The sequence below is a fragment of the Bos mutus genome, chromosome 4 (assembly GCF_027580195.1).
Source record: "Bos mutus isolate GX-2022 chromosome 4, NWIPB_WYAK_1.1, whole genome shotgun sequence".
NCBI classification, from domain to species: domain Eukaryota; kingdom Metazoa; phylum Chordata; class Mammalia; order Artiodactyla; family Bovidae; genus Bos; species Bos mutus.
The window spans coordinates 42171905-42184157 of NC_091620.1; the positions used below are offsets into that span (position 1 = coordinate 42171905).

The 12253-nt window shown below is 46.7% G+C and overlaps 1 protein-coding gene across 1 annotated transcript in view; it reads right to left on the reverse strand.

The window, feature by feature from the left end:
• The window catches only part of NUDCD3 (NudC domain containing 3), a 70686-nt gene that overhangs the window by 19269 nt on the left and 39164 nt on the right, over window positions 1-12253 (reverse strand). The window contains 1 exon segment of the mRNA XM_005899406.3: window positions 5316-5448. Within this exon segment, the coding sequence (XP_005899468.2) occupies window positions 5316-5448 (133 nt within the window).

Here is a 12253-nt window from a genome sequence, read left to right on the forward strand (position 1 = left end):
CCTGATCCAAAGGGACGTAGTGAAAGTGGAGTAAGTACCACCAAAACAGCCTGACCAGAGTAAAACCAGAGACTGGAGCCCCGAGTGGAAGGGGCAGTGGGCTCAGGCACACACACTCTCGGGGTCCTGATAGATGAAGCTAGACATCAGGGGAAATTCTAGGTCCCCTGAGACTTCCCTGGGCAGCCACCTGCTGGCTGGCAGGCTCAGCTCAGTAAGGCGCGGTAAGGCGCGCTCAGTAAGGCGTGGGCAGCAGGGCAGCAAACAAGAGACCAGAGCCTCCCTGGAAGGGCCAATGTGGGCAATGCGAGTGTATCGCCTGTAGGGTCATGATGGTATCAAGTCACATTTGACAAGATACACATAGAAAACATCTGGCAGGACATCCCTGGTGGTTCAGTGGTTAAGGTTCGCTTCCAATGGAGGGGGTGCAGGTTATTCTTGGTCAGGGAACCAAGATCCCACATGTCTTGTGGCCAAAAAACCAAAACATAAAAACAGAAGCAACACTGTAACAAATACAATAAAAAATTTTTAAATGGCCCACATCAAAAATCTTTAAAAAAAAAGAAAAAGGAAAGAAAGAAAGAAAAGACCTGCCAAAAGATCCCAGAAACCAGGAATGTGATTTCTGAGTTTGGGGTGGGGGCTGGAATAGGATAAAAAGACAGAAGCAGGAGAGAAACTTTTCATTGTACATTTTTATTGTTTTAAACAGGTAAGTGTCCTATGCATTCAAGCAAAAAAAATTTTTTTAATAGATAAATGCAACCTATTAGCCTTTTCTGCTATGGAAGTTTCCTATAATAAAAGTCTTCCTACATTTTTTTCTAAACGCCTTCTAAGAAGGGAACACTGTGTTGCAGAGCTTTTTAGCACAAATTCCAACAGCTGCATTGAGCTCTGGGGCACAGCATCACTGTACAAGACATGCCAAGGGGTCTTGGTGCTCTTCTGGAAGGTTCCCATAGTGAGGCTAGAGATGACATGCAGCATGGTCATGAGCCCACCAGCCCGCAGGACTTCATTAGTCAATATAGACCATGCACCATCTCCGAGAGGAAAGAGAATATTGCAAAGGAAATTAATTCACTTGTCACTCACTGTCATCCAGTCAGGACTGTGCACAACAATATCATGATATTTTTCCACTCAGAAGATGACTGATCAAACAGAGAAGGGGGTGGGAGCGGGGTCCCGCTCTCTGTTCCGCCACCATCTCACCAGACAGTGTAGGGCCTTAGCAGTTCACATCTCCAGGAAAGTTTTCTCATGTGCCAAGTGAGAGGTTAGACTAAAAATCTCTGGAGTTCAATTTTCCATCGTTAAAATCCTATGATTCAATCAAAGGCCATGTTTACAACCAGCCCCAGCTGGCTTTTGTGATCACACAAAGATCTCCGTCCTGACTGCAAAGTTCCTTCTCCCGACTTCATGGCTACGCTGAGCACAGAATGGGGAACTTGGCTGCTTTTCCTGTGCAGAGCAAAGATCTAACTACATCTCATGAATGAAAGAGACCAAAGCTTCATTTTGAGAAATTTTCCTTTAGATTCCCCAGCAAAACAATAGAAATTACAAAAATTTAAAAATGGTTGCATGTAAAATAACAACACTTGAACATAAAGCATAACCCACATGCATTTAGCTGTCCCCCACTACACCTGAGAAGCAAACCCATTTCCACAGAAAAAAAAAATTAAAAAGGAGTAAAGGAGAGGCAGTGTTCTGAGGCCTCAAGCACAAGCTACAGCTGAAGAAGAGGGGGCCCAGGACCGCCCTCCATTAACACTCGGTGCCTGCCACATCTACCTGTTATGCCCAACATGCCTGCCCCCATCACAGAAAGCTACTTACAAACCCAGAACAACTGCGACTTCATCAGCTGAGCTGCTACCATCACAGCTACCACCATGATGGTATCTGAAAGGTGCCACAGACAAAAACCAAAAATAAACACTGCCCATAGGTAGCTGTGACAGGTGCCGCAGGGAACAACTGGAAAGGAGCCAGTCCAGAAAGAAACTGGCAACTCAGAAAAACCCTTAGGCCAGCAAAAGCCAAGAGATACAAAATAAACTTACTCTCAAACTTTTAAGTGCTGCTGTTGCTGCTAAGTCGCTTCAGTTGTGTCCGACTCTGTGCGACCCCATAGATGGCATCCCACCAGGCTTCTCCGTCCATGGGATTCTCCAGGCAAGAACACTGGAGTGGGTTGCCATTTCCTTCTCCAATGCATGAAAGTGAAAAGTGAAAGTGAGGTCGCTCAGTCGTGTCTGACTCTTCACGACCCCATGGACTGCAGCCCACCAGGCTCCTCCGTCCATGGGATTTTCCAGGCAAGAGTACTGGAGTGGGGTGCCATAAGTGAGGCATAACTAAATCTCTTAGATCACTAAAAACTAGAGCGATCATGAATTTTTAAGAAAAATACAGAATTTGAAAGTTGCTGAGGAGAGTATGTTAAAAGTTCTCAGCGCGCGTGCACACACACACACACACACACACACGGAGCTCTATAGTATGGTGAGATGTTAACCAGACGTTGTGGTGATCGTTGCACAACACACAGATATCAAACCATTATCCTAAAACTAACACTGTGTATCAATCATACTTTTTTTTTTAATGTCTTGGGGAAAAAATACTACTGAAAGAGAAAAGAAAATCTAACCACACAGGAGATTAGTGCAAATTAAATCAGCAAGTATCACAACGGGCCAACACTAGATAAATAACTGCCTTACAAAGAATGAGCCTCTTCCAGTCCCAACACCACAAACACTCAGGTTCATCCACACACCCCCGAGTGCAGGGAGCGCTAGCTCCAGAAAAAGCCAGCCTGGACACCCTGACCCTCTCTGTGTTTCCTCCTGTGAACCGCAAAGCCTCAAAGGACTGCTGGAGGAAAGGCCCTAGGGGTGCCTGGCTGCACAGCGCAGGTTAAACAAACAGCCTGTTTACGCTCCACACAGCCTGGAACTGTGCTGGCGCACCTGCCTTGTACCTGAGCCCCACATGTCAGCTCCAGTGCAGTCATCTCATACCAGTCTCAGGGACCGTCACGGGCTCAGTAAATGTCAAATGCAGAAATGAGCAAAACCCAGGGCCATCCTCAGTGAAACCGAGGCCATCTCACCCCAGAGGTCAAGACAAGTGGAGCTGAGAGGCAAGGATGTGCCGGGGGCATGGCGGTCCGTCCCTTAGCACAGTAGGATGAAGGGCAGGCCCCTCACAACACACTGCCGGCGGCAGAGCTTGGACTCATGAGACTGACACCCCAGTGACTAGTGGGCACATCTGAGATGCTGTTTTCAATGAACAGGCTTCCCAGGTAGCCATGGAAGCTCAGCAAGAGCTGTCAGGTGACCTAGGTCTCTTAAGTCAAAATACCTAGTTTGGGGTTTTTGGGGGGTGGGGTTTGCCTTTTGTGGGGAGGCCATGCTGTGCAGCTGGAGGAATCCTAGTTCCCCAATCAGGGATCAAACCTGAGTCATCAGCAGTAAAAACATGAGAGTCCTAACCACTGGGTTGACAGGGAATTCCCCAAAATAACTAGCTTTAGGTTGGGCCTAACAAAAGTCCTTCCAGAGAAAGTTCCCGAAGTTCATGGAGAAGTTAGAAGACACGCTGGACCAGGAAGCTCTAACATTTTTCATTAAGTGTGTAACCAACACTTTTCATAATTTATTTGCCTACATACAAGGTAATCCTACCAAAAAAACATAATGAAAATCAACACCTGACCAACTAAAATTCTAAAGCATGCTGGGCAACACAGCCTGCACTGGCTCTGACCTACAGTGTCAGAGAGGACACGGTCATCAAAAGTAGGATTCTGTGGGGATGACCCCTAGGTACCCAGTATGACCTGGATCCTAAAGTCCATTGGGTCAGGAGGTCACTGAGCCCTAGTGAGATCTCCTGGGCTAGTGTGGAAGGAGAGAAAGGGAGAGATGGTAGACAGTGCTGCTGTAGCTGACACCATCCCCACGGCGCCCTGACACACACCCACAAGGAGCTGTGAAGACCCAGGGGCTCCAGTCCTGCTCCTGTGTTCCATGCTGCAGGATGAACTGCATTTATCTGACACTGGTAGGAAGTTGCAGTCTTCTAGAGGCTTCCCCAGACCCACCCAGACTGCTGCAGAGGGCAGGTTTATTTTAGGTAAAGCCTGGGTAATCATAAAGGGACCAGGAGGGACCTCAGGATGGAAGTGGGCTAAGGGGAAGGCCTGGAAGGGCTTGCTCACTGCCTAGAGCCTGGATCTGACATGTATCCAGACCAGCAGGAGCCACTTCACACAGTGGTCCTTTCTCTGAAACGTACATGAAACTCAACTTCTGTTTCATATGCTCTGGGACCATCCCTTTTAAAGAAGGCTGCAGTTGTTTCTGCTTTTAAAGTGAGGAGTGGGACACAGGGAAAACAGTATGAGCTTTAGAAGCAGACACACCTGAATCAAACCACGGCTGTACCAGGGCACCCATTCAGTCACTCATTCCTTCTAAAACATTCAGACAGTGCTCACTGTTCCTGGCATAGCAAGAGTGAAGGAGACACATGGTGACTTTTCCATGTCAACTTGGATAACTGAGTAACTTCTCTCGGCCTCAATTTCTCATCTATAAAACATGAAAGATACCACTTACTTTGCAGGTTGTAGTTTCTCATGACAAATGAAATAAGAACACAGTTTCTAGCATATATAAGAATTTTTTACATTGTGGATTATAGTAACAATGTCCCATTTCACATGAGAGTTTTTTTCTTTAATGTGAAGCCTGCCTACTTACAACGAGCTATAATAATGTTATTCTCAGCAAGGTCCCCAAGTAAACATCTCTATCTCACTAAAAGATTAAATTTCTACTCACTCAAGCTCATTAAGATGGAGAAATCCACTCAAGCTATAAATGTTACAGCTCCACAGACCACAGGACTGTCCACTTATCACAACAGAACCTGTGGTGCTCTGCTTTGCCTCTCAGGACTCCATCTTCTCCAGTGTGAAATGGGTGTAACAATAACTGCCTTGCCTACTCTGTAGTGCTTTTGCAGAGACTAAAGACAATAAATGATATGAGAATACTATAATTACAAAGAAAAAAAAGCTCAGGTGCTATTCACATAGGAGGCTAAGTTGGGTCTCATACTTGACGTGGTTAAAGAGGGTGGAGACTGGCATGCTGGTGACTGAAGACAAGAAGCAGTCTTGTGCTGGTGGCTAAGCAGCTCCAGTGCAGCCCACAGCCTGAAGCCTTTGCTTCAGGAAAGAAGCTGAGCAGATGAAGCTGGAAGAACCTGGCGGTTACCTGCTTGCCCTTCACCACGTGCTTGGGCACCGGCACCTTGAGCTCTAGGTCGGTGTAGTCCTGGGACCAGGTGTAGTTCTCACGCACAGCACCGTTGTAGCTGTCGGGGTTTCTCTGGAACTGCTCCTGTCTCCTGAGAAAGAACAAGAAGTAAGACGACAGCCCAGGCCCACAAGCAGGGCAGGAAGCCCACAGGGTCCCAGGAACATACTGTCTCCAGGTCCTGAGAACGTTCACCTAACCTTGCTTGGTTTTGCGTCTAAAAGTCCCCTTCCCTCTGGCTGATTTCCTTTCTGACCACCCAATTCGGGCCTCAATGGGAAGTCACAGGAACAAAGGGAAAATCCAAGGAGAAGACCCTGTGTAGCACCCTCAAGGTTAGGAAAAATATCTGTCAATGCAGTCCATGGCATAGCCTGGCCCTCCTGGTCTTCACAAAGCTTAGAAACCAGACCAGTCCATAAGCCAAAGAGCCTAATTAATAACATCCTGGGGCTTGTGGGTGCCTGGTTTCCCATAAACTGCTTGGCAGGCCGTATCTTTTTTTAAAAAAAGGCAGGGCGGAGGGGATACCAAAAAACCACTTTAGCCTGTAGCTACTCAACTTCAATTCTAATCCAAACCCAGCCTCCATCTTCCCCTGGTAAATAAATCAAAGCCAAGGCACTGCACTGAACTGCAGACTTTCTTCAGACGTGAGCAGTGTGCTTATGAGACAGCCTAGGAAAGAAACTCCGTCAGCTGAATCTTCTTGTACGTGTATTACCAACCCAGCACAGATGCAAACAGGCATGGCCAGAAGCTGATGTCAAAAATAAAACACAATAAAACAATTGTCACAAAATTTAACTGTTAATAATAGTAAAAACACCACATAAAAATAAGTTGAGAGTCCATCATAGTAAGTTTTTGATCTAAATTAAAAGACAGAAACCTAGTCGAGGAGGAGACAACACCTATGAGCACGCCCATCCCAACAACAGGTACATGCAGCCCCGTTCTCCTGAGCGTGCGGAGCCCGCTGATGCGCCTGGAGGGAGAGGCTGATGGGTGGGCTGCCACATTCCTGTGCACACCCACATGTCTGCAGAGGAAAACACACAAGAGGGTCAAGGGCTGTACCCCATCAGCCTCTCACTTCTGGTCAGGAGGGGCCGCGAGTGGTGGTTAATGAGGATGCACTTTTCAGGTGAACGCTGTAAGCCAAGAACATGTTTCCCTCCTGTGGGTGTGCCTTCTGCACCTTAAATCTGAGGCTGGGCCTCTGCCACAGCCCAGGCTCTCTGGGCTGGTAAACTGGTGGCTGCTGCGGGCTGAACTGTGTCCCCCAAAATGAGTGTGTTAAAGTCCTAGCCCTCGGCACCTCACGCGGAGACACAGTCTATACAGATGTAATCCGTTAGAATGAGGCCATTAGGGTAGGCCCTGACCCAATGCGACCGTGTCCTTAAAGGGAGGGGGCTCTGGACACAAAGACACACGCACAGAGGGACAACGTGAAGAACCTCGGGGAGAAGACAGCCACACGGCAGAGGCGAGCGCTGTGGAGCTGGTGTCTGTGGAGGGCGCTGGCCAGGGAGCATCACAGGGTGGGCAGCTCAGCAGGCACGCACACCTCCCTGCCCCCTGCAACCCTGTATGGACCTGCAGCTTTTCCCCAGCACAGATCAGCAAGCTTCTGGGTGTTTTTAACACTCTAAATCCACATTCTCATTAAATAAAGTTGATTATTTCCCACCGACAGTGTACATAAAAGAAGTCTCCTGTCACATGCAGGTTCTCTGGGCCCCCGCCCTCACCCTGTCCTCCCAGACCAGCCTACAGCCACACCCCTGTAGCTGCTGGCCAGAACTGGGGTGGGAGGGGAAGGGGCGGGGGGAGTGGGAAGGGTGGGAGGAGGAGCATGCGTCAGCAGCCAGGGTGCAGATAGGGAGCAGGCCTCACTGCAGCACCCACGCCTGATGAGCCGGATCAGCCCAGATAACAGGGTTTGACTGTTAAAGAAAAGGCCCTCTCCAAAGGAGAGGCTCTGCAGGTGCCCACAGCCAGCATCACCTGCACAGGTGGGAAAGGAACTCAGGCCACCTCCCCCCTCCCTCTCTCCAATCCCCTGCCCTGTGGGGGTGGCAGCATGGGAGTGGGAGAAGTGGTGGGTAAAAGGGGTCACAGCCCCCAAATAAAGGCTTCTGTGCAGGAGGCTGGAGCCCATATAGGGAACAGGTTATAATTCAGCAGGGGGCACTCTCAAGCCCCTTTCCAGGTTCCCAGGGTGTGGGGCGGGGGGATGGGTAGATTCCCTACTATGTGGAGACAGGTGCTGGCCAGCACTCACCAGGTTCCCGGAGCCAGAAAAGAGCTGCTTCCACCCTGGAACATCCTGCCTCCACTCACTCACACCTGTCCCTCATGCTCTAAGGCAAAGGCCACCTCTCCTGGGTGTTCAGTGGTACACAGGTGTGACAGCTCCTCACCCACCTGTAGATGCCACTGTCCACGTACCCGGGGGAGAGGCCAGGGCTTGTGCATGAGGAATGTGGTGTGCGTGTGTACATGTGAGTGAGTATGTGCTGTGAGCACGTGTGTGGTGTGTACCTGTGTGTGGAGTACACAGTGTGTGTGTGTGGAGTACACAGTACACAGTGTGTGAGCACTTTCATGTGCATGTGTGCGTGTGTGATGTGAACATGTGGTGTGAGCATGTTCGTGCTGTGTGTGCGTGCAAGCCTGTGGGGGCGGTGTACATGGTGTAGACAGTACGTGTGTATGTACATTAGCAGACAGTAGTTCATCCTCTCCCTTTGCAGAGCAGCCCCATCTCGTGTTGATTTCCTGCTCTCCTCACTGATCCTACCATATCCCACACCTGGAGCTCGTGCCCCGCAATGAGAGAAGCCACCACGATGAGAAGCCTGCGCACCGCAACTAAAGAGTAGCCTCCACTCGCTGCCACTCGATAAAAGCCCGTGCAGCCAAAAATAATAAATAAAGGTATAACAGAATGAGATAATCACCACTGTGTAACCTACAATGGAAACGCTGAGTCTGGGCAGCATTCCTTGACGGATGCTGAGCTCTAGGTGAGAGGTGGACGGGAGTCTGCTCACAGAAGGACCGGAAAATCCTGCTGTGTCCACAACAGCAAGATACCAGGCATCTCCTGAGGGAACCTCACCTCTGTGGTAGTCCTGCCCTAATGCTGAGCCTTAAATCTGCTCCACACCATAGGTCTAACCACCAGACCACAGACAGCAGAAGCGGTAGAGAACGTATCCATCAAAACCACCAACATAAAACCTGCCAAGTCCAGCATCTGGGAAATTACAATAGACAAAGTTCTAAGTTTCTTTACAAACAAATGGTTACAAAGGGCATCATAAAATGAAAAAAAAAAAAAGAAGAGGAATTATTATAAATTAAGAGACTTAGAAGATACAGCAACCAAATGTAACGTTTGGACTTGCTGGACAGGTATTTTGAAAAAACCAACTGTAAAAAGACATTTTGAGACAATGAGGGAAAAGTGAATGCAGTCTGGACATTAGATGATTACAGGGAATTATAAATTTGTTCAGTTGTGATGTTCATTTAGTCCACTTTTCTTTTTTACTGAAGTACGCATGGGTGAAAGAAAGTTTGTGATTTCTGGGCTCTGCCACATCAGAAAAAAAAGGGATTAGAGAAAGAAACAAAACATGAATTCTGACATATTGTTAATGAGGAAGTGGGGGAACCTCACAGACATTCATTATGCTATCCTCTCCTTTCTGTGTCACCAAACCTGAAGGATCTGTCTTGACTATTCACCCAGGAGTGGATCTGCTGGGTCAAGGGTATAAAAGAAAGCATCTCACCCTTAAGAGACAGTGGGAAACTCAAGGGCTGCCCCAATTCTCACTCAACAGTGGTATGCACAGGGTCCTGCTCAACACTGGAACACTTTCTCAAGTTTTATCAAGTAAATACACACAAAAAATAGTGTTTCCGATCGGTCTTGATTCACATTTCCCTGCATATAATGTTAACTGGCCATATGCGACTCATTTCTGCAAAATTCCTGCCATGGCTTTTGCTTGTGCTTTCCCTGGTTTGAAGAAGTTCTCCATAAATTTTTGATAAAATTCTTTGTTGGTTTCTGAGTATACAAACGCCTTCTCCTGGCTAAGTTGTCTTCCTACTTCCTTCCTTCCAGATGTTTGATAACTCAAGCACCATCATTATCATCAAACAATCTCACAGCTCCTTCCCTCCTTGAAGTCTGAAGGGCATCGCATCTATTTTCTAACAGGAATACTCTAACATTTTAATCTCTAGTTTTTGGAGTTATCATGCCCTTTGCATTCAACCTGGCTTCCTTGTGTAGTCTTTTCTTCTCTTGACCACTTGGATCAGGAGCTTGTCTAAACAGAAAGTCCAGCTGAGGAACACAGGGGCCAGCCGGGAACAGGACTCGCCTGCAGTCACTGCATGCACGAGCCCAGCTCCTCTGGGATACCTTCTGGTCCTTAGCGCCCACTCACCACCTTAAGGAAGGCTCAGTTTAATAAAAAAAATTCTTTACAACAAGTATATTTTGAAAATGTGCTTTTAATGTTTTAAAATTAATTTTGCAGTACGGTTAAAAATACGAGCTGATTCTATATTTACCTAAAATAAACGAGGCAAGGTGCTTGGAGTCTCATGATATGCCCATGAATCACTTAACAGGTGTTAATGCAAATTTAGGGAATGTATTTGACAATCTGTATCAGATGGTCAGCCAACAAAAACATAATCAATATTTACTACAAACTCTTCTAATTAACAAAAGATATAAGTTGGTTATAGTGAGACATTTTCTTAAATCATGTTAATTACTTTAACAAGGGAAAGAGACATCCCAATTTTTTTTACAAGTGTATAAATGTGAAATATACATTTTAAAACAAAAAGATAATTTACTTCATAAATATGCTGAATTCTTAGTCTTTTAAATCAATTTTCTATTCCTAGTCATCCAAAATCAGGACACTTATGACTAGCTTTACCATTTCAAGTTCCAACAGACTTCCCAACTGAAGGATACAAATGTATCTCAGAGATATGGTAGGTTCTGTCCCAGACCACCACACACCCCAATAAGTGAGTCACAAGAATTTTCTGGTTTCCTAGTGCATGCAGAAGTTACATGTAGTCTACACTATACCATACAACTATTCTGTGTTAATTGTGCAACTGCATTATGTCTAAAAAGATGATGTACATACTTTAATTAAAATTACTTTATTGCTAAATACTACTGACCATCATCTGAGCTTTTAGTGAGTCACTCTTTTTGCTGGTGGAGAGTCTTGCCTTGATGTGGTGGCTATGGACCGATCAAGGTGATAGCTGCTGAAGGATGGGGTGGCTGTGGCAATTTCCTAAAAGGAGGCAACAATGAAGTCTGCCACATGGGTTGACTCCTTTCATGAAGGATTTCTCGAGCAGACAATGCTGTTCAACAGCATTTTACCCACAGGAGATCTTCTTTCAAAATTGGAGTCAGTCCTCTCAAATCCTACTGCTAAGTTTATGTAATATTTCAATGCTCTGCTGTCATTTCACCAATAATCTTCATAGCATCATCACCAGTAGATTCCATTTCAAGAAATCACTTTCTTTGCACATCCGTAAGAAGCAACTCCTCATCCATTAAAGATTTATAACATACATAATAATAATGAAAAGCTTTGAAATATTAGGAGAATTACCAAATCGTGACACAGAGACAAGAAGTGAGCAAATGCTGCTGGGGAAATGGGGCTGAGAGACCTGCTTGACACAGGATCGCCACAGACCTTCAACTGGTACGCAACACAGTATCTGTGAAGCACAATAAAGCAAAGCGCGATAAAATGAGGTACGTGTGTAATGGGACCAGAGGAAAACAACACCCAAACTTTCAGGAGCTGCATATCATCAGGGATGCAACCCGCAACACAGCCACGTGTCACAAACGTCCCGTCCTTAGTACTGAGAAGGCTAACGTAAATTTTATTGTTATATTTTCAAAGTGTTTTACTAAGACACTGTCTGAGATACAACAGGTCAGGGGTTGGTAAATGACAGCCCAGCACCTGTTTGGTAAATAAAGGTTCACTGGAACGAGCTACAGTAACCCATTTACAAAGCATCTCTGGCTGCTTTGGGCTCCAGAATGCGTGATCTGCAAAGCCTGAAATATTTACCAGCTGGCCCTTTAAATTAGTTTTTGCAATTTGGAATTTGGGGGTTAGTTTTTAATGAGGTTTGCTTCATTTGGGCTTTTTGTTTTTGTTATTTTTGAAAAGCCATGTTTCAAGAAAACTTTTAAAAGGCAACAATTTTAATCAATAAGAAAGCATCTGAAATGAAAGGACTCCAATCACTGGGACATGTGGCCAGACGGGGCTCTCCCCCCACTCCCAGTGGCTCCAACCTACGAAGGGTCAGTGTGGACAGCAGACGGGCCAGGGGTTCAGGATGATGAGCCAGACCACTCACACCCACTCTGGGCTGCAGGCTCTTCATCCTGTCACCTCCCAGGATTCTCAGGTGACAATCACGTGGAAGTGCATGCACACCGGGCACCTGGCAACACACGTTTTGTGGGATTTTATCTAGTGTTTCCCTCCCATAAGCCCTCCCAACACCCCATCCCTGCCCCTGTCCTGAGGAAGAGAGCAAATGGCCTTTCATTCTGGAAGCTATCTGCTGCCCTCTTCTCTCAACACGTTCCTGACTGTCCCCCTGACTAGACAATCTCACCCACCAAGTGAGGTGGGCACACTCAGGCTTCGGGCTTCCACCTCTCTAGTCCAGACCTTAGAGGGATGAGGATGAGGCCTGGAAAAAACAGAGGTAGGGGAATTAAAATAGAGACCAAAAAGGATATCAAGAATCACCAAGATGATTCCGAAGAGGAGAAACCGGGGCGGGGG